This window comes from Pantherophis guttatus, chromosome 3, assembly GCF_059756535.1.
Source record: "Pantherophis guttatus breed Tessera chromosome 3, ASM5975653v1, whole genome shotgun sequence".
NCBI classification, from domain to species: domain Eukaryota; kingdom Metazoa; phylum Chordata; class Lepidosauria; order Squamata; family Colubridae; genus Pantherophis; species Pantherophis guttatus.
The window spans coordinates 198,407,446-198,430,082 of NC_142065.1; the positions used below are offsets into that span (position 1 = coordinate 198,407,446).

The 22,637-nt window shown below is 43.7% G+C and overlaps 1 protein-coding gene across 1 annotated transcript; it reads left to right on the forward strand.

The window, feature by feature from the left end:
- Positions 1 to 7,538: 7,538 nt before the first annotated feature.
- CCN3 (cellular communication network factor 3) lies at positions 7,539 to 21,924 on the forward strand. The gene is made up of 5 exons (XM_034422319.3): positions 7,539 to 7,717; positions 7,804 to 8,026; positions 9,287 to 9,535; positions 17,428 to 17,636; positions 21,423 to 21,924. The coding sequence occupies exons 1-5, from the start codon at positions 7,607 to 7,609 to the stop codon at positions 21,693 to 21,695; spliced, it is 1,065 nt and encodes a 354-aa protein (XP_034278210.2). The 5' UTR covers positions 7,539 to 7,606; the 3' UTR covers positions 21,696 to 21,924.
- Positions 21,925 to 22,637: the final 713 nt, after the last annotated feature.

Sequence of the window (22,637 nt, forward strand, 5' to 3'; positions counted from 1 at the left end):
TTAGCCACTGAGCCACCACATAAACCAGACAGTTACTGAGGTGCAAATAACAGATTAAATAATTCCTCTGTAGAACTGTATCAGCAGCTCTTTGGGCAAACTGAGTTTTCTGAGTTGACACAGGAAGAACATTCTTCCTTTTTAATGATGGTTCTAATGTTTGGTGTCCATTTCAAGTCCTTGGAGATAATAGAACCTAAACATGTTATGGTCTCTATTGTTGATACTGCGTTACCTAATATTGTCAGAGGTGGTAGAATAGGAGAGCTTCTTCTAAAATCTATTATCATCTCTACAGTTTTAAGAGTGTTCAAGTCAGGGGTGAAATGCTCCCGATTTGGACCAGATCGCCCGATCCGGTAGCGATGGCGGTGGGTGGTTCAGAGAACCGGTAGCAAAAATCCCTGCGCCCCCCCCATGCCCAGCTGAGCCGCACGATCATCAGAGGCTTTTTTTTTTTTACTTTTAAAAGCATTTTTTCCTACAACCTCTTCCAACTAAAAAATGCTTTTAAAAGTAAAAAAAAAAAAAAACTCTGATGATCGTGCAGCTCAGCTGGGATCGTCAGAGGCTTTTCAAAGCATTTTTTTTTTTGCAACCTCTTGGCCGAAGAGGTGGTAAAAAAAATGCTTTGAAAAGTCTCCGATGATCCCAGCTGAGTTGCCTGATCAGCAGAGAGGTTTTTCAAAGCATTTTTTAAAAAGTCTCTCTGACGATCCCAGCTGAGTTGCCTGATCGGCAGAGGCTTTTCAAAGCATTAGAAAAAATGCTTTGAAAAGTTAAAAAAAAAAGTTGGCCACTCGGTAATCACATTACCACCACCACCACCAAGCCACGCCCACAGAACCGGTAGTAACAAATTTTACATTTCACCCCTGGTTCAAGTCCAGACTGTTCCAGCTGCAGCACAAGGCCAATTAGAAGGCCAGTTCATTTCTTCTCCAGAAGAAGAAGGTTTGAAAAGAGCTAGAATATTTAGTTTGGGCCCAAAGCAATACATTTCAGACAGGGGTGGGTTCTACTTACCTTTACTACCAGTTTGCAGCGGGGCCGCACGCATGCGCAGAAGCATTTTGATGACGTCGCGGTTGGTGGGCGGAGCCTCCTGCCGCTTTTACTACTGGTTCTATAGAACCGGTGCGAACCGGGGGCAACCCACCACTAATTTCAGAGTTCAAGAAATATTCTAAACCAGGATACACACATTGTACTCTCAATCCTTTGGCTCAGCCTGATTCATCTCCACAAGTTCACAAGTTATGGCTGGAAACAGTTCAAGAACATAGCTATTCACTTCTGAATGTTCAGAGAGTACAAAGTCATGGCATGCCTCGAATTTACAAGGAATCTCATCAACCATTCTGGAGTTTCTACTTTTCTCCCCATCAATAGGTATCTTTAAAGAAGATCAGGAAATGAAAAGCATTTTGCAAGTGCTCATCAGTTGGTCCTGGTGCCATTTTTTATTACAAGAAGAAAGCGGCTATTGAAGGAGAGGGTATTTGTTTTTCTGATGTTTGTAATCATCACGAATTCTTGCAAGATCGCTTTTAACTGTGCTGGATGAAAGGGGGGAAATGAATTGGCAATTGAAATTCTGGTGGAATGCCTATCAAATTTTGTTGAAAGATTATAGCATCCTCCACTTTATCTCCAATGTTCGCACGATAGAAACTAAAATGGGGGAAGGAGGCATGTTTCCTACACTGAGCTAAGTCACAATTAGTAATCATATAATAAGCTAGTTTGTTTATAACAGATCTATGGTTAACGGAATAAATACAATTGCGCTGGTTTGCAGGATAGTCACCAAGCAACCATATTTTACCTCAGCATGAGGTACCTAGACAAACCTAGACAAAAACAGATTCACATTTTGCACTACGTCATTGCTATCTTAACCAGGATTAGGTGAATAAACCATAATTGGCTAGATTCACATCACTCTAAGTCATAAACCATGGTTTATAAGCCAAAGCAGCTAGGCTTTGAAACTTAGCTGGCAGGAATAGTGAACATCCTAGATCAGTGATGGCTAACCTTTTTGCTGTTGTGCGCCAAAAGTGGGGGGAGCGCAGGGAGGTCACCCACGTGCGTGCCCACACCCATAATTCAATGTACCCCACCCCCACACATGCGCGTGTGCCCCCCACACCTCGCCTCTGCTTTTAACACGCGATGGCACAGTGGGCCTGGTAGGCCCGTTTTTCACCCTCCCCAGGCTCCAGAGGCTTTCTAGGAGCCTGGGGAGGGCAAAAACAGCCTTCCCCATCCCCCCGGAGACCCTCCGGAGGCCAGAAACAGCCCATTTCCCAACTTCCGGTGGGACCAGAAGGCCCAAAAATCAGCTGGCTGGAGCATGCATGCACACTGGAGCTGACCTATGGCAATGCTCATGTGCCCACTGATATGGCTCCATGTGCCACCTGTGGCACCCGTGCCATAGGTTCGCCATCATGGTCCTAGATGATAGGCTCAAGATCCAGATGGATCTTGACAAACATGAACACTGGGCCCTATCTAACAAAATGAAATTCAATATAGAGAAAAGTAAAGTCTTATACTTAGGCAAGAAAATCAAAATTACACATATAGACTGGGTGATACCAGGCTTAATAGCAGTAACTGTGAGAGGGATCTTGGAGTCTTAGTGGACAACCAATTAAATATGAGCCAACAGTGTGCGGCAGCATCAAAACAACCACTGCAATCCTAAATTGCATTAACAGAGGGATACAATCAAGATCAAGTGAGGTTCTAATACCACTCTATAAAGCCTTAGTAAGACCACACCTAGAATACAGTTTTGGTCACCACACTATAAAAAAGAAGTTGAGATTTTAGAAAGAGTGCAGAGAAGATTAACCAGGATGATTAGGGGACTGGAGACTAAAACATATGAAGAACGGTTGCAGGAACTGGGTATGTCTAGTCTAGTGAAGAGAAGGACCAGGGGAGACAGGATAGCAGTCTTCCAATACTTGAGGGGCTGCCACAGAGAGGAGGGGGTCAAGCTATTTTCCAAAGCACCTGAAGGCCAGACAAGGAATAATGGATGGAAACTGATCAAGGAGAGATTCAGAAGTAAGGAGAAATTTTCTGACAGTGAGAGCAATCAACCAATGGAACAGAAGTTGCCTTCAGAAGTTCTGGGGGCTTCATCACTGAAAGCTTTCAAGAAGAGACTGGACTGCCATCTGTCAGAAATGGTGTATGGTCGGGGGTTGGACTAGATGACCTACAAGATCCCTTCCAACTCTGTTAATCTGTTAAATGCTTATCCTGCATGCTAATTCATAATGTGGCTTCTTTTTCTAGGTCTTTTTCTGTGTCAGTTTTCTATGTTTTTACATTTCTTGGGTTTGAACTTGGAGTTCTATGTCAACCCAATTATAATATGCTGCATCTGACTGAAGCTTAGTACAAGCATTCTCAAACTTTGTGGTGCCAGACACCCCTAAAATGGTACTATATGACTTTATGTGATACCCTTCCGGGGTGAAATGCTCCCGGTTCGGACCGGATCACCCGATCCGGTAGAGATGGCGGTGGGTGGTTCAGAGAACCGGTAGCAAAAATCCCTGCGCCCCCCTCCACCATGCCCAGCTGAGCCGCACGATCATCAGAGGCTTTTTTTTTTTTACTTTTAAAAGCATTTTTTCTACAACCTCTTCCGACGAAAAAATGCTTTTAAAAGTAAAAAAAAAAAGCCTCTGATGATAGCGCAGCTCAGCTGGGATCGTCAGAGGCTTTTCAAAGCATTTTTTCCTGCAACCTCTTGGCCGAAGAGGTGGTAAAAAAAATGCTTTGAAAAGTCTCTGATGATCCCAGCTGAGTTGCCTGATCAGCAGAGAGGCATTTTTTAAAAAGCCTCTCTGACGATCATAGCTGAGTTGCCTGATCGGCAGAGGCTTTTCAAAGCATTAGAAAAAATGCTTTGAAAAGTAAAAAAAAAAAAAAAAAGTTGGCCACGCCCACCCAGTCACATTACCCCACCACCACCAAGCCACGCCCACAGAACCAGTAGTAACAAATTTTACATTTCACCCCTGCCCTTCCCCCATTAATAAAATCAATTATATTGTTAGAGGTACTAATCAGCAGGAAACAAATATATCACTTCCTTTTATTAATCATTTTAAAATCTATTATTAAATACAGATAGTCCTCAACTTACGTCAGTTCATTTTAGGGGCCATTCAAAATTACAGCGGCGCTGAAAAAGAGACTTAATATCACTGTTTTTCACACTAACATCCATTGTAGAGTCCCCACAGTCACGTGATCAAAATTCCGCTGTTTGGCAACGGACTCATTTATGACAGTTGAAGTGTCCCGGGTCATGGGATCTCCTTTTGTGACCTTCTGACAAGCAAAGTCAATGGGGAAGCCAGATTCCCTTAACAACCATGTGACTAACTTAACAACTGCAGTGATTCCCTTAACAACTGTGCCAAGAAAGGTCGTAAAACAGTGAGGACAAAACTCGCTTAACAAATGTTTCACTTAGCAACAGGAATTTGTGGTCGTACATTGAGGACTACCTATAACCACTGGCACTGAGTTCCCACAGCGCCCCAGCCACCAATTAGCTAACCAGAGATTAGCGGGTTACCAGATTAGCAAAGTCACACATCTGCCAGTTTGCCCTTCGGGATCATCAGATGTCCCAATCACCTCTTCTAGGAGCCACAAGTAGATGGACACCCAGTGGTGAAATCCAGCAGGTTCTGACAGGTTCTGGAGAACCGGTAGTGGAAATTTTGAGTAGCTCAGAGAACTGGCAAATGCCACTTCTGGCTGGCCCCAGAGTGGGGTGGAATGGAGATTTTGCAGTATCCTTCCCCTGCCACACCCACCAAGCCATGCCCACAGAACTGATAGTATAAAAATTTGAATTCCACCACTGTGGACACCCCTAACCCCATCTTCTCTCAAGTATTACACAACTTCCCCCAAAGTTTCTTCTACATCTATAGAGGTCTGGAATTATTTCCAGCGGGTTTTGGTGAAGAGATACACCATTGAACGGAACTAAGGGGTGTGCATAAGCGCATCAGCGTGCCTACCATCCCTGTCCTAATGTTTTCTTTTATTTGTATCCTTTTCATGTATTTATAGTTATGTTTATACCTGTATCTGTCATAAAATACATGCTTGACGAAATAAAGTAAATAAAATAAATAAAAATAAATAAAACGAGTCAACGTGATTAGCGGACCAATCTTTTACTCTGACTTTGAACGTTTTCATGACACTCCAGACAAAATTAAACTGTAAGGATCCACTACTATTAAACAAGCACACATAAAATAAAAATGAATAATCACTAAAGAGAAAAGAAAATAGCTATACAAGCAACAGCAAATACAGAAAGACAAGAAGTAACAGATGGAAACGAATCAAGGAGAGAAGCAACCTAGAACTAAGAAGATATTTCCTGATGGTTAGAACAATTAATCAGTGGAACAACTTGCCTCCAGAAGTTAAGAATGCTCCAACACTGGAAGTTTTTAAAAAGAGATTGGACAAGCATTTGTCTGAAATGGTAGAGGATTTGCTGCCTGAGCAGAGGGTTGGACTAGAAGACCTCCAAGGTCCCTTCCAACTTCGTTACAAGTAGACCTCGACTTACGACCACAACTGAGCCCAACATTTATGTTGATAGTGAGACATTTGCTAAGTGAGTTTTGCCCTATTTTACGACTTGTCTTGCCACGTTCGTTAAATGAATCACCGCAGTTGTTAAGCAAATCACCATGTCGTTAAGTGAATCGGGCTTCCCCATTGGTTATCAGAAAGTCATATAAGGGAATCCCTTGACCCCGGGGACACGCAACCATCACAAATACGAGTCAGTTGTCAGACACCCGAATTATCATCATGTGATCAAGGGGACGTTTGCAAGAGTCGTAAGTGTGAAAAATGGTCATACGTTGGGCTGTTGGTTTGGCAATTTGGTTGCAAAAGTTGGGTCACCATTCGAGGAGACATCGTCAGTGTGCTTTGAATTGTGCCAGTCCAAATTAAGCCAACCCTACGAACCCTGGCTCTGAAAGTTGGATCATAAGGAAGGCTGAGCGCCAAAGAATTGAGACCTTTGAACGATGGTGCTGGAGAAGACTCCTGTGAGTCCCTTGGACTGCAAGGCGATCAAACTGGTCAGTCCTAGAGGAGATCAACCTTGACTGCTCTTTAGAAAGCCAGATCCTGAAGATGAAACTCAAATACTTTGGCCACCTAATGAGAAGGAAGGACTCACTGGAGATGAGCCTAATGCCGGGAACGATTGAGGGCAAAAGAAGAAGGGGACGGCAGAGAACGAGGTGGCTGGATGGAGTCACTGAAGCAGTCGGCGTGAGCTTTAAATGGACTCCAGAGGATGGTAGAGGACTGGTGGAACATTGTCCAGTGGTGGGTTTCAAATTTTTTTACTACCGGTTCTGTGGGTGTGGCATGGCTTGGTGGGCGTGGCTTGGTGGGCATGGCAGGGGAAGGATACTGTAAAATCTCTATTCCCATTCCACTCCAGGGGAAGGTTACTGCAAAATCCCCATTTTCTCCCGATCAGCTGGGAATTGGGAGGCAGAGAATAGATGGGGGCGGGACCAGTCAGAATTTTTACTACCGGTTCTCCGAACTACTCAAAATTAACGCTACGGGTTCTCCAGAACTGGTCAGAACCTGCTGAAACCCACCTCTGACGTCGTCCATAGGGTCGCGATGGGTCGGACACGACTTCGCAACTGTGGTGGGTTCCTCCCAGTTCGGTCCGGTTCGGCCGAGCCGATAGCAGTGACGATATGACATCACCGAACCGGTTCTCCCCCCCCCCGCCCTCCCCCTCCCACCGACCCACGTTATTCTTACCTTTTATTTGGTCCCACCCCCAATCTCTTGCTGCCTCCTGAGTCCCAGCTAATGACTAGAGGGAAAAAAACTGTTTAAACTCTTGCGGGGCTTCAAAGGGCCATCCTACAGCTGATCAGTGTTAAAAGCAAACAAATGAGTCGGATCGTAAGTGCGAGGACCTTCCAGAAATGACTCTGACCAGCTAACCACGCCCACTTAGTCACATGACCTCCAAGCCACACCCCAAAATAATCCACGCCAACACAACCGGTAGTAAAAAAATTTAGAACCCACCGCTGCTTCGCAACTAACAACAACAACAATAACCAACCCGAGCTACTAATATTCAAATACATTTTCACGGTCCTAAGTCACTTTTGTCAGTGCCGGTCCCTAAAACGAGCTGTTGTAAATCGAGGACTACCTGGATTCTGTTCTGTTTTTACAGAGGTCCTCAAACTTGGCAGACTTCAACTCCCAGAATTCTCCAGCCAGCATAGCTGGCTGGAGAATTCTGGGAATTGAAGTCCACAAGTCTTAAAGCGGCCAAATTTGAAGTCCTCTCTAATAGACCCTGGAAACAACTTTTTCCAACGCCACCTGTTCAGGCCGGCGCCGAACACGACACCGCGGCCCGCCATTGGCTCTGCCGCGCCCGCCGCGCATCCAACCGGCGGAGGCGGATCGTGGAGGCGCCGGGTATAAACGGGCTGCCGAAGGAGGCTTGCGCGTTTGGCGAGGCGCATCCACCGCGATGGGGAAGGCGCAAGGAGACGCAGGGCGGGAGCGGCTGGGCTGCCTCTCCGGCTCCCAAGCGCCCAGCATCCTCCTCCTCCTCCTCCTCTCCCCGGGGACCCTGGCCGAGGTTTGCCTTTGCGCGTCGGAGCGGCGCGGCTGGGGAAAGGTGGTATCTCCGCTGACGCCGCTTCTCGCTCTTTTTGCTCTTTGCAGGATCGCAGCCCGGAGCGCCGGTGCCGCCTGCCGTGCGAGTGCCCCGCCGAGCCGCCCGCCTGCGAGCCCGGCGTGCCGCCGGTCTTAGACGGCTGCTCCTGCTGTCTGACTTGCGCCCGGCAACGCGGGGAAAACTGCTCCGAAGCGACGCCCTGCGATGAGAGCGCCGGCTTGTATTGCGACCGCGCAGCGGGAAGGGAAGCCGGCTTGGGCGTCTGTATGGGTAAACGGCTCTCTCGAGCTCTCTCCCGCAGGCACTTTCGGCCTCTTCTTGAACGGGGCTTTCCTGTCGCTCCCGGCCCGAGAGGCGCTGTCTCTCGGAGGGAGAGGAATCTTCTGAGGCAGGGGTCCCAACCGGACTTCAACTCCCAGAATTCCCCAGCCAGCTTTCCTTTCCTTCTGATCTATCTCAATTTTTTTAAAAAAAAAAAAACAGATCAGAAAAAGCTTGCCTGGGCAGAGTAGCTAAGTAGGGTAAGGTCTGGTTACTCTTTGGATGGGAGACTGTCAGTGAATTCTGGGGCAGATTGAGAAATCCAAATAACAATCAAAGAGGCATCCCACAGGTGCTTTTTCAAGAGGCAATTGGACTTTCTGTTTTTTCTTTGAAGATGTTTTGTTTCTCATCCAAGAAGCTTCTTCAGCTCTGACTGAATGGAGGGGAAATTCTTCAGTCAGAGCTGAAGAAGCTTCTCGGATGAGAAGTAAAACGTCTTCAAAGAAAAGCCAGAAAGTCCAGTTGCCTCTTGAAAAAGCACCTTTGGGATGCCTCTTTGATTGTTATTTGACCTGGATGACCATGACCTGGATGACTAAGAATCAAGATCCATAAATCCATAACAATCCATAAATCAAGAAGAGCCTTGGTAGTACAGGGGTTTAAGGCACCCTGTTATTAAGCTTATTAAGACCAGCTGCCTGCAATTACTGCAGGGTTCGAATCTCGCCAAGGCTCAAGGTTGACTCAGCCTTCCATCCTTTCTAAGGTAGGTAAATTGAGGACCCAGTTGTGGGGGCAATAAGCTGACTTTGTATAAATATACAAAAGGATGAAGGCTATTGCTGAGCACATTGTAAGCCGCCCTGAGTCTTCGGAGAAGGGCGGCATATAAATCAAATGAAAAAAAAAATGGTCACATTGGTACCAAGAATGCTGTATGGATGTGCATGAAATCACCAGGAATTCAGCTTGAAGATGGCTCCATCTTTTTGCTAGATTTAACTGTACTTTCTGGTTTTTCTTTGAAGATTTAAGATCTTTTTCATGCTGGTTTTCTTTCCTGCTCTTGGTATTGATATGACCTGAGAATTCCAACAAGCTAGATTAGAATTAGAATTAGAATTATATTTTTTTATTGGCCAAGTATGATTGGATACACAAGGAATTTGTCTTGGTGCATATGTTCTCAGTGTACATAAAAGAAAAGATACGTTCATCAAGATTCACACATAGCTTGATTTATTTATTTTTCTTCTGCTTCAGACCTTGAAGGAGACAACTGTGTTTTTGATGGGATTATTTATCGAAGTGGGGAAACCTTCCAGCCCAACTGTAAATACCACTGTACCTGCAGGGATGGACAGATCAGCTGTGTGCCCCTCTGCAATGTTGATTTGTTGCTTCCTGGCCCCGAATGCCCCTTCCCAAGGAAAGTTGAAGTTCCCAAGGAATGCTGTGAACAGTGGTCGTGTGATCCTAAAACGGAGGACACTGCAGACTTTGCAATGGAAGGTGTGTAAAGCAGGCATGGGTTCTACTTACGTTTACTACCGGTTCGCAATGGGGCTGCACGCGTGCACACTCTTCTGCGCATGCACAGAAGCATTTTCATGATGTCAGGGTCAGTGGGCGGGGCCTCCTGCCGGTTTTACTACCGGTTCTATAGAACCGGTGTGAACCAGGGGCAACCCACCACTGGTGTAAAGCAGGGGTGAAATGCTCCCGGTTTGGACCGGATCGCCCGATCCGGTAGTAATGTCGGCGGGTGGTTCGGAGAACCGGTAGCAAAAATCTGTGCGCCCCACTCACACCATACTCAGCTGAGTTGCACGATCATCAGAGTTTTTTTTTTTTTTTTTTACTTTTAAAAGCATTTTTTCTACAACCTCTTCCGACAAAAAACACATTTTACATTTCACCCCTGGTATAAAGGCTTTAGAGTGGTGTCTTTGCTTCTTCGGAAGTATCTACTGTGCTCTTGCGACCCTTCAAGACCAGTTGTGACTTATCAGTGCCAGTCATGGAGGGGCACAATTCTTGGGAATGTATGGCAGATAAGAACATACGTTTCTGTCTCGGTGCATTTGAGTTTATTTCGTGTAGTGTTACAGATCTCTGATCTCTTCCAGAAGAAATTAGGAGAGCTTAATTCAGGGGTGTCAGACTCGATTTCATGGAGGGCCACATCAGGGTTGTGTTTGACCGCGGAGACAACTGGGTGGGTACGGCCAGGGTGGGCGTGGCAACTTGACGTCACTTGTGTCAGGGGCATCTTTGGTGGCCTGCGGTGTCTCTGCCAGCGAAAATGGGCTCCCAATCTCCGTTTTCGGCTGGGACGGACTCCTGCAACCCTTTGCCAGTGAAAACGGAGCTTGGGAGGGCCACGTTTTCGCTGGCAGAGGCATCATGGGCCAGTTTTTCGCTGTTCCCAGGGCGGCCCTGCGGGCCACCTCCGGCCCATGGGCCTTGAGTTTAACACTTCTGGCTTAATTCCTTGCATCAAGTTGATCTAAAAGAGTAAAATGAATGTGGAAGCCCTAGGACAGTGATGGCTAACCTTTTTGCCATCACGTGCTTGGGGGGGGGGAGCGGGGGAGGTTCCCACATACACGTGGCCATACCCATAATTCTATGCGCCCCGCCCACGCGCACGCAACCCCCCCCCTCCTGGCAGGTGATGGCCCTGTGGGCCCATTTTTCTTTCTCACCTGGCTCCAGATCCTCTCTATGAGTCTAGGGAGGGCGAAAACAGCCTTCCCCACCCCCTCAGAGGAGCCTCTCTAGGAGTCTCTGGAGGCTGGGGACAGCAAAAAACGTCACTTCCTGTCCAACCGGAAGTTGGGAAACGGGGCATTTCTCACCTCCGGAGGGCCTCCAAGGGGGGTGGGTGGGGAAGGCTGTTTTCGCCCTCCCTAGACTCATAGAGGGGATCTGGAGCCAGGTGAGAAAGAAAAATGGGCCACCCCACCCCCCCAGGCCCTCTGGAGGCAGGAAACAGCCTGTTTCCCTGCCTTCTGGTAGGCCCCAAAATCAGCTGGCCAGTGCACACATGCATGTTGGAGCTGAGCTCGCGTGCCATCTGATATGGTTACGCATGCCATATGTGCCATAGGTTCGCCATCACGGCCCTAGGAGCCCTTCAAAATTTGTTTCTAATCCTCAATTTACAACAGTTCATTTAGTGACCATTGGAAGTTACAACGGCACTGAAAAAAGTGACTTATGACCAATTTTTCACATGACCAGTGCAGCATCCCCATGGTCACTTGATCAAAATTCAGACTTTTGGCAATTGGCTCATATTTATGACACTGAAAATTTCCTGGAATCATATGATCCCCTTTTGGGACCTTCTGACAAGCAGAGTCAACCATTCACTTAACCATATTAGAGGAAGTCCTTGAGTTAACAAGAGTTTATTTAGTGACTGTTCAGACTTACAACTTCACTGAAAAAAAAATGCCTGACGACCGGTTTTTACACATAAGATCATTGCGACATCCCCCATGCTCATGTGATCAAAATTCAGATGCTTGGCAAGTGACTCATATTTATGACAATTGCACTGTCCTGGGGTCATAGGATCCCGACCTTGATTGCGACCTTTCGACAAGCAAAGTCAATGGGGAAGTCAGATTCACTTAACATCTTGTTACTAAATTAACAACTGCAGCGAATCACTTAACAAATGCGGCAAGAAAGGTCGTAAAATGGGGCAAAATTCACTTAACAAATGTCTCGCTTAGCAACAGAAATTTTGGACTCAATTCTGGTCGTAAGTCGAGGACTACCTGTGCTAATTTAACATCTGCAGTGATTCACTTAAGAACTGTGGCAATAAAAAAGGCAAAACTCACTTAACTGTGTCGCTTAGCAATAGGAATTTTGGAGTCAGTTGTGGTCATAAGTCAAGGACTATCTGTATTTAAGTTAATTGAAAATGACATTGTTCTCTGTTACTTGCATTTAATACTCAATCATGTTAAGTGTTTTTCTTCTTCTTCTGCTGGTGATTCACATTTCTTTGTCCTGGTCCTAAATTCTTTTTTAGAGTACACTTCTTGGCGCATTATTCAAGGACCAAGTAAGGCCTTCAACCTTAAAATGGTTGTGCCTCTCTGGACTGTATTGGGAAAGTCACTATGCATGGTATGGGAGACTGGAGAAATCTTGCTTATGTTGGCTTCCTTCTCAACGTGGCAAAACAACCTTAAATCAAATGTTCAGTTCTTAAGATGGCCCTAAGGTTAAATATAATGCTTAAAAGCCATGCGGGATTAGTCATCCAAGACCACGATTCATTTTTGGTTTCGTGCCACCAAATTCTGCCACTCATAAAACTTCCAGTTTAAATCTTATAGCATAAGGCTCATGTGAAATCAGTGTGATAGTGTTAAAAAAAAACAAAACACTAGTATTGTGGGAAAACCTTAACTTAAAAGCTTTCTTCTCCTTCCAATGTCCTGTAATAAGGAATGACATTAGAGGCAGTTTTGTATAGTGGTTAGGGCACTAGGCTAAAAACTGGGAGACCATGTCACCTTCAGCATGGATGATTTTTGGGGGTAGTCCCTCCCTTTCAGCCCTAGAAAAGAGGTAATGGCAAACCACTTCTGAAATCTCCCTAAGGAAACTACAGGGATACTTACTTACTTACTTACTTATTTACTTACTTACTTACTTATCTATCTATCCATCCATCATCTATCTATCTATCTATCTATCTATCTATCTATCTATCTATCTATCTATCTATCAGCAAGTACAAGGAAACAAGCAACTGTATAGACATAGACATGGACACATGAAAAAAATTGGCACAAATAAAAGGATATAAGTAGGCAAAACACAGCCATAAACACATAGAATGATTGCATATAAATGGGGACAGTAGGACAGGGACAGTAGGCACGCTGATGCACTTATGCACGCCCCCTTAGGGACCTCTTAAGAAACATGAAAGGTCCACGGTAGACAGTTTAAGGTAAAAGGTATGGGGATTAGCGAGACTAACAACAGGATCAGGTAGAGTGTTCCAGACATTTTCTACTCTTGTTCAGTCAATCATTGGAAGTGAAAACTGATTCAAAAAACACCTAAAAAAATAGGCATTTAATGAAATTGCTTTATGGCTATCGATACAAAACAGTCAGATATGGCAGGGGTCTCCAACCTTGGCAACTTTAAGATTTATGGACTTCAACTCCCAGAATTCCTCAGCCAGCTTTGCTTTGGCTTCAAAGCTTTGCTGGCTGAGGAATTCTGGGAGTTGAAGTCCACAAGTCTTAAAGTTGCCAAGGTTGGAGACCCCTGAGATACGGCACACATGGAGATGCATTCCAACTTTATAACAGCCAAAGACCAGAAACAGAAAATAAATGAAAGTTCCTTGGTTCTAAGCTCAGAGACCACCAAGAACCCATCATTTCAACCCTGAGCCAGAAATACCGGTAGTCCTCAACTTACGACCACAATGGAGCCCAAAATTTATGTTGCTGAGTGAAAAGTTTGTTGAGTTTTGCCCCACTTTAGGACTTTTCTCACCACATTTGTTAAGTGAAGCGCTGCAGTTGTTGAATTAATAACACGGTTGTTAAATGAATCTTGTTTCCTCATTGATTTTGCTTGTCAGAAGGTCGCAAAAGAGGATCCCATGACACTGCAACCGTCATAAATGTGAGTCAGTGGTCAAGCATCCGAATGTATATCATGTGACCCCTGCTGCAAAGGTCGTAAGTGCGAAAAATGACCATAAGTCACTTTATTCAGTGTCGTCACTTCAAATGGTCACTAAATGAATTGTTGTAAGTCAAGAACTATCCGTATTTAACACAGGACAGTTCATGGCTAATAATTACCTTCACATAACATTCAGGGCCATTTTTGTGAGTTAGCTTGTATAAATTACCTCCCTGTATTGTCTTTTATTGGTCTAAAACATTGAATAACATCAAGGTACTCAACCACAAAGGTAATTTATAACTATGGGGAGGCATTGTGTCAATTGCACTGTGTCAGTTGCACTATCAGAATATTATACGCTGCCCGTCTTCCATTAAGCTCTCAAGGAGAGGAGATATTATGTCATGTCCTCATGTATGCAATTCATAGGGAGGGAGATTTCACTAATTTTATACCATAAATATCCTATGTGGTGTTTTCAATTACAGTAACCACCAATGAACCCCTGCATAAAAATTTGGGGTGGGGGGGAAATTGCATACAAGCTCCACCATACGATTCTCTTTAAGCCTGCACAATCCATGTTTTACGATGTTTACAGCAACAGCAAAACAGCAGGCTGGCAACGGAATCATCAATCATGCATAAAAATTCCCACCATTTTGGCATGCAAAGTTTACAAAGGTTTTTTTTTCCCCCCAATCATAATCTCTCACGGATTACGATTGTAGAAGTTCTCTCTCGCAACCTCTTGTAGAAGCTTAGAATTCCGGAGAACCTCACTGAGAAAGGCTGATCTTAAGGTTCCTGGGTATCTTTTGACAACCACATTGAACGAACAGAAGATATTTAGGGAACATGAAAACTGGTGCCTTGAAGTTTTCAATTCTTAAGGTTGTGAGGAGAAACTTGAAAACCAACATAGTGAATTTGTGGCTCCTGGAGGGACAAGCCCTGGGCCACAGTTGAACAATTAAGAGGGGGTGTCAGTGGTGGGTTGCTACCGGTTCTCCTTGGTTCTTGTGAACCGATAGTGGAAATTTTGAGTAGTTCGTAGAACCTGTAAATACCACCTCTGCCTGGCCCCACCCCCAATCTATTCGCTGCCTCCCGAGTCCCAGCTGATTGGCTAGAAGGAAAAAATCAGGGCTCACTTGACAAAGAAGAGGGAAAAAAACAAGACGCCGTAGCTTTAAATTGAGAAGCCAAGAAGCCTTCCAACTGATCGGCTAGAACCAATCCGCTCCTTGTAAACCGCTCGGTGGTGGTAGATTGGCAATTGAGGCCAAGCTGCCTGAAAGCGGTTTCCGATGTTCTCGGTGGTGGCAAAGCGGCAAAAAACTGTTTAAACTCTTGCCGCGGCGCTTCAAAGGGCCGCCCTACAGCTGATCAGCGGTAAAAGGCAGTGTGGTGGTAGACCAGTGCGCTCCAAAAACAAATGGGTAGACCGGAATGCTCCAAAAACAAATGGGTAGATCAATGCGCTCCAAAAACAAATGGGTAGATTGGTATGCTCCAAAAACAAATGGTTAGACCAGTACGGCTCTGCAAGCAGTTAAAAGCCTGGTAGACCAGTACCTCTGCTAAATTCTAAAGAATTGTTTGTCACATGACCATCAAACCACGCCTACAAAATAAGCCACGCCCACAGAACCAGTAGTAGTAGAACCTACTTCTGGAGGGTGTCAATCATTGGATTGAAATGTAATTGAGAATTATTTTAAAGTTACGTTCAGTGTGGTTGCTTCCCAAAAATTTCTCTTTCTGTGTTATGAAAAATTGCACTTTAATGGTTGATTTTGAGAAGAGTGCTCAAATTTTTGGAGGGCCAGTCATAGCCCTAAAATCTAAAAATATTTATTTTCCTAGCTAAGAAAATAGTGACCCGGAACAGTCTAGCTGTTGCATTCTACCACATAAGGCCTTTCTTTAGACAAAGTCGTTTTTATTCTCCCAAAACATTGAATAACAATACTGCTTTGAATTTTAATTGCTGCTTTTATTTTGTTAGATTATTGTTTCTTTGCTCCTGAATATATTTTACATGATGTTTCCATGTGTGCTTTTATTATTTTTGATTTTTTTTTCCCCTTTAATTGCTGGTATTAATTATATATTGCTATGAAATTTTGTAAGTAGCTAATGTTACCATATACAGGTAGCCCCTTGGCTTACAACAGTTAATTTAGTAACCGTTTGAAGTTACAAAGGCACTGAAAAAAGTGACTTATGACGGTTTTTCACACTTATGACTTAATTGACACACTTATGACACACTTATTGCAGCATCCCCATGGTCATACGGTCAAGATTCAGATTGACTCATAGTTATGACGGTTGCTGTGTGCCAGGGTCATGCAATCTCCTTTTGCGACCTTCTGACAAGCAAAGTCAATGGGGAAGCGAGATAAACTTAACAACCATGTTACTAACTTAACAATTGCAATGATTCACTTAACAACTGTGTCAAAAAAGGTCGTGAAATGAGGCATAATTCTCTTAGCAACTGCCTCGCTTAGCAACAAAAATTTTGGGCTCCATTGTGGTCATAAGTCAAGAACTATCTTTATATAAAATTAAGTTTAGCCTATTAAAGAAATGCAGCCCTTCAAACCTCAGAGTCTATATTAGATTGACTACAAATCTGTCTTGAGTATAGATTTGGGACCTTACAGTCAAGGTTATCCTTGCTGTATTACAAAATACATATGTTTTTGAAAATCATTTTTTAAAATTACAGTTCCCTCATATGGAAATATTTATAGACTTCCTCTTGAGAAGCTACCCAAGGCAGCAAACTAAACAAATATTAAATCAATGTGGTGTACAAAAAAAGACAGTAAATACCTTGAGAAAGAGAAATTAGTTGTCAACCTTTACATCAATGAACAATCAGAAGAGGAATAACATAACAGCTGGAAACTCAATGTAATGTTTCTATTTCCCTACTTAGGTTATTCTCTGCAATAAATTCTTATTTTATCATCTTCATCCACCTAATGTCTTTTGATGGTGAATTATTAGGAAGTCCTCCACTTATGACCAATTGTTTAGCGACTGAAGTTATGACAGCACTGAAAAAGTGGCTTATGACAGGTGTTTGCAATTACAATGGTTGCAGCACCCATGTGATCAAATTTAGGCACTGGCAACCAGCATGTAATCCAGTAGTGGGTTTCAATTTCGGTCGCTACCGGTTCGCTTATGGACACATGCGCATGCGTGCGCGATGCTTCTGTATATGCGCTAAGCCGTCCGGGCGGGTAGGCGGAGCCATCCGGGCAGGTAGGCGGAGCCTCCCGCAGTCGCCGCTACACAGAGGACCTGTATAATATGTTTCTTGGTGTGGCCCCTATGGCTGAATTTGTTTGGAGTTTTTTTTTTTGCAAAAATTATAATCTTTAGTAGCCTCCACTTGGAAGGATGAGAATTCAATAATAGGCAGTGACGGATGTTTCTCTATTAGGGCGCAAAGAGAAAATATCTGCTGTGAACTCTGCATAGGCATCAGGAAGGGCATCCGGCCTGTAAATGCTCAGCTCCATTTAGAGCTCGAACTCCATTACGGGGTGATAAAAGTATTTTGTAGCCTGCAGGACATGATTGAGCCATGCACTGATCGCCAACTATATCCTTTCCAGTTTGAAGCTAATATCTTAATCTTTTACTGTGTGAGAACCTGTGGGCAACTGAGCAGTTCATTGTCGCAATTTTGCCTTCAGGATTCAGACAGGAAGCTACCTTGGGGGCTGAAGGTTCTGACTCCAGTTCTAACTGCATTGAGCAGACAACGGAATGGAGCGCCTGTTCCACCAGCTGTGGCATGGGAGCCTCCACCAGAGTCACCAACAAGAACCCGATGTGTGAGATGGTGAAAGAGATGAGGCTATGTGAAGTGCGCCCCTGTGAAAAGAGTCCACCGCCTGATAAGGTACGTTCCAGTGCTGGTGCTAATTCTGTATTAATTTTGGAGAGAAGAGCATGTAGAATTTTGGCTTGGAGGTAAAGGTTGAGATGGTTATTAAGTTCCTCATTTCAGTTATTTCTACCAACCTGTTTGTGAGCGTCCTGGGTTTCTTAGATTGAGCCACTGTGGGAAATACCATGCTGGACTAGACCAGGGATCTCCAACCTTGGCAACTTGAAGACTTGTAGACTTCAACTCTGAGAAATTCTGGCTGAGCAATTCTGGGAGTTGAATTCCACAAGTCTTAAAGTTGCAAAGTTTGGAGACTTGTGGACTAGATGAATCTCAACCTGATCCAGTAGGTCATTTAGGGTGCATTTATCGTCAGAGGGACGCAGTGACTCAAGAGGGACACAGTGGCTCAGTGGCTAAGACGCTGAGCTTGTCGATCTGAAAATTTGGCGGTTCGAATCCCTAGCACCGCGTAATGGAGTGATCTCCCGTTACTTGTCCCAGCTTCTGCCAACCTAGCAGTTTGAAATCATGTAAAAATGCAAGTAGAAAAATAGGGACCACCTTTGGTGGGAAGGTAACAGCGTTCCGTGCGCCTTCGGTGTTTAGTCATGCTGGCCACATGACTACGGAGACGTCTTCGGACAGTGCTGGCTCTTCGGCTTTGAAACGGAGATGAGCAGAGTCGGGAACGACTAGCACATATGTGTGAGGGGAACTTTTACCTTTACCTATCTTCAGAAGTGGCTTTGGAAGTGGAATTGTCATTGCGACAACATAGATTTTTGGTAGTCTCCCATCACACACTGAACACAAGTGCAATCAGAGCAATGGGACTGTTGCAGACTAGCCAACGTCTCAAAAGATGGCCTACGATCTCTCAAGCCATTTGTTAATTCTATAATTCTACTCACAAAACTGATTCAGTGCGGACATTCCTTTAGTCAGAACTCATATATACTGTGAGTACAATATGGAATCTGATGCTGCAGCGAACATATCAGCAAACTAGATATGTGGCTGGGATTTCCTGATTATCGTGTTGACTAGGAATTATGAGAATTGTAGTCCCAGCCAGGGTGGATTTGATTTAAATCGAGTTGATTTAAATCACTAGTAAAAAGGCTTGATTTAAATCAACTCGATTTAAATCATCATTTTTAAAGAGCAACTGTCATCTCTGCTACTTCTTTGACCCACTGTTGACTCACCGATAGTCCCAGTGTTGCAGAATATACAGCCTCATGCTACATAACTAAGCTCCATTTCATGCTGAATAAACTAAATTATTTATGTATCTTAAATAGAAAACTATCTTACGATAGATTTTTACCCCCAAAGTTTTTTATTAAAATAAATTCGATAAAAATAAAAAAAATCCAATTTAAATCAAAAAAATCCGATTTAAATTTAAAAAATCTGATTTTTTTGATTTTTTTTAAAAATCATTGATTTTTATCCACCCTGGGACTCCCAGCAAAACCAGAAAGTACAAGCTGAGCAAGATTCCCTTAGGGGGAGCCCAGTACAAAATAGACTTACGAAAATCTATGCTTGTGACAGGTGTCTTTGGGAGCTAGCCTATATGGTTTTATGTAGGCGCTACCATCAGTACCGTTGTAACAGCTGGGTCCAAATAGTAGCTTGCAGTGCTACTGGATCGCCAAAATAAGGCCATCTAGGCAGTATCTTAGATGTCTGGAAGACCTTTGTCATTCTTGACATTAGGAGAAAAGCAACCTGGAATTAAGGAGAAACTTCCTAACTGAGAACAATTAACCGGTGGAACAGCTTGCCTTCAGAAATTGTGGGTGCTTCATCACTGGAGAATTTTTAAGAAGAGACTGAACAGCCACTTGTCTGAAATGTTATAGGATCTCCTGCTTGAGCAGGGGGTTGGACTAGAAGGCCTCGAAGGTCCCTTCCAGCTCTATTTTGTATTAATTAATTCCGAAGTAGCAGTAAATGTACTACTGGAAGCACATGCCATACAACAATATGGCCATCTTTCAACTCTCAGTTTAAAGAATTGATTCCATCTATATCCCAACCTTCCATGTTTCTTTAACAAATAATGAGCTGGTGTGGTTGAATAATTGGGGTCTGCCTCCAAGGATATTTCAAAGATTTTGAGCCATGTCAAACTTTCTGCGTCAGACTTCCCAGTGGTACTATAAGATTATTCTGGGAAAGTTTTCTCTAAGAAAAGAAGAGACATTTGGGGTAATGGACATTTATTCCCTTTTATGGCAGAAGAGTTGGGTTCACGTGAAGTGTTAATACCACTTTATAATGCCTTGGTAAGGCCACACTTGGAATGCTGCATCCAGTTTTGGTCGCCACAATGTAAAAAAGATGTTAAGACTCTAGAAAGAGTGCAGAGAAGAGCAATAAAGATGATTAGGGTACTGGAGGCTAAAACATAAAAAATGGTTGCTGGAACTGGGTATGTCTAGTTTGATGAAAAGAAGGACTAGGGGAGACATGATAGCAGTGTTCCAATATCTCAGGGGTTGCCACAAAGAAGAGGGAGTCAAGCTATTCTCCAAAGCACCTGAGGGTAGAACAAGAAGCAATGGGTGGAAACTAATCAAGGAAAGAAGCAACCTAGAACTAAGGAGAAATTTCCATTAAGATCCCCAAAAGTAAATATATGAAATAAGGTCCATCTTAACCCGCCAATTGTTGATTTACAGCCTGTAGGAACCCATTTGTAAAAAAAACGTTGTGTACATAAGAAAAGTGGTGTCTTCCGTTAATTCTCACTTTTTTTCCTGCAATTTCACTATAACCACGCAATTCTGAAATTGCCAGACTTTGGACTGTTGGTCTGAGCTCCGAGCTTGGCAATTCGGTTGCAAACATTTTGTCACCATTCGAGGAGACATCGTCAGTGTGTCGAATTGTGTGTCGAATTGTCGAGTTGAATTGTGCTCATCTGTTAGATGACTGGCCTTTAAATACCTTTTTATGTGAAAGGTATTTTTATTACGCCAGACTTGTCTAAGGGTAAAGTTTTCCATGCAACATTTTTCTGCACAGAACTAATCCTTCCATCAGAACTAATCCTTCCATCCCCTCCATCCACCATCGAGCCAGAACCAATGAAACTTCTTGGATGAGAAGCGAGACGTCTTCTTCTTCCTCAAGGGAAAAAATAAAGTCCAGTTGCCTTTTGAAAAAGCAGTTTTGAGGCAACCATGACCTGGATGACTGAGAATCTTCATAAACATTTTCTGCACAGATTTCTTATTTAGCATCCTTGCCCAGACAGTCTGGCTTCCATTCTAATCCAAAAAGCTTTACAAGTGGTCTCCAGCCAAAATAGAATAAAAGAATAGAATAGAATAGAATAGAATAGAATAGAATAGAATAGAATAGAATAGAATAGAATAGAATAGAATAGAATAGAATAGGCCAAGTGTGATTGGACACACAAGGAATTTATCTTGGTGCATATGCTCTCAGTGTACATAAAAGATACATTTGTCAAGAATCATAAGGTACAACACTTAATGATAGTTAGTCATAGGGAAACAAGTCAATATAAATCTTAAGGATACCAGCAACAAGGTTACAGTCATACAGTCATAAGTGGGAGGAGATGGGTGATAGGAACAATGAGAAGATTAATAGTAGTGCAGACTTAGTAAATAGTTTGACATTGTTGAGGGAATTATTTGTTTAGCAGAGTGATGGTAGAGAAATGATACCCGTTCCATTTTAATGTATCACGACAATGTTGCATCAAATTGAATGTGAGCCTCCACCAAATTAATGTTCGGTTCTTTCTCGTAGAAGGGGAAAAAATGCCTCCGAACTATAAAGTCTCCCACAGCTGTCCATCTGGAATACCAGAACTGCACAAGCATCCAGATGTATAAACCCCGTTACTGTGGCATCTGCAACGATGGACGATGCTGCACGCCACACATGACCAAAACAATCCAGGTGAAATTTCTTTGCCCTCAAGGCAACACCATCCAACATCCGGTGATGTCCATTATTAGCTGTGTGTGTCACAAGAACTGTCCTCAGAATAGCAACGCTTTTGTGCGAAAGCTCAGTTGAATGAGCCGCTCCAAAAATCACCAGACTAGCCTTCTGATGCTTTAATGTAACATGTATCTTCTCTCTTTGGGGGGAGGGCGAAAGGGTCAGACGCTTTGATTCCCGAATCCCGTCTGTCTATCATTTGATTTCTAGATAACCCAGTTCAGTTCCTGTGGAATTTTTTTTTTTTTGAAATTGTGCTTGCTTCAAACAATGTTGCCTCATTAAAATATTGTCACTTGGGAAATGTGCAACTTTTCTTTCTTAGCGGTTTTTCCTTTCTTGGCTACCTGCAGGAGTGAAATCCAGCAGGTTCTGATAGGTTCTGGAGAACCGGTAGTGGAAATTTTGAGCAGTTCAGAGAACCGGCAAATATCACCTCTGGCTGATCCCAGAGTGGGGTGGGAATGGAGATTTTGCAATATCCTTTCCCTGAAGTGGGGTGGGAATGGAGATTTTGCAGTATCCTTCCCCTGGAGTGGAGTGGGAATGGAGATTTTGCAGTATCCTTCCCCTGCCACGCCCACCAAGCCACGCCCATGCCCACACACACCAAGCCACACCCACAGAACCAGCAGTAAAAAAAATTGGATTTCACCACTGGCTACATGTACTACCCTGTCATAAATCACATTCCCTGGACTAATTGTTTGAATTTAAGGGGCGCAAGATTTTTGTAATCTAGAATAGTAGTGGCCAAAATTGTGGAAACCTTTTGGGAAAAGTGTATTTTTGAAATTTGATGGCTAATAACACCACTTTTGGGGGGAGTTTCAAGACAATCATATTCTACTGTTGGAATGGCCTGGGAATAGCCCAGACCTTAACCCAATTGAAAATCTATGGAGCCGACTAAAGAAACTTGTTAGTCAGAAGCGACCCAGCAATAAAACCCAGTTAATAGAAGCAATCATTCAATCTTGGTTTCACATTATAACAGCTGCAGAACTAAAAGACTTG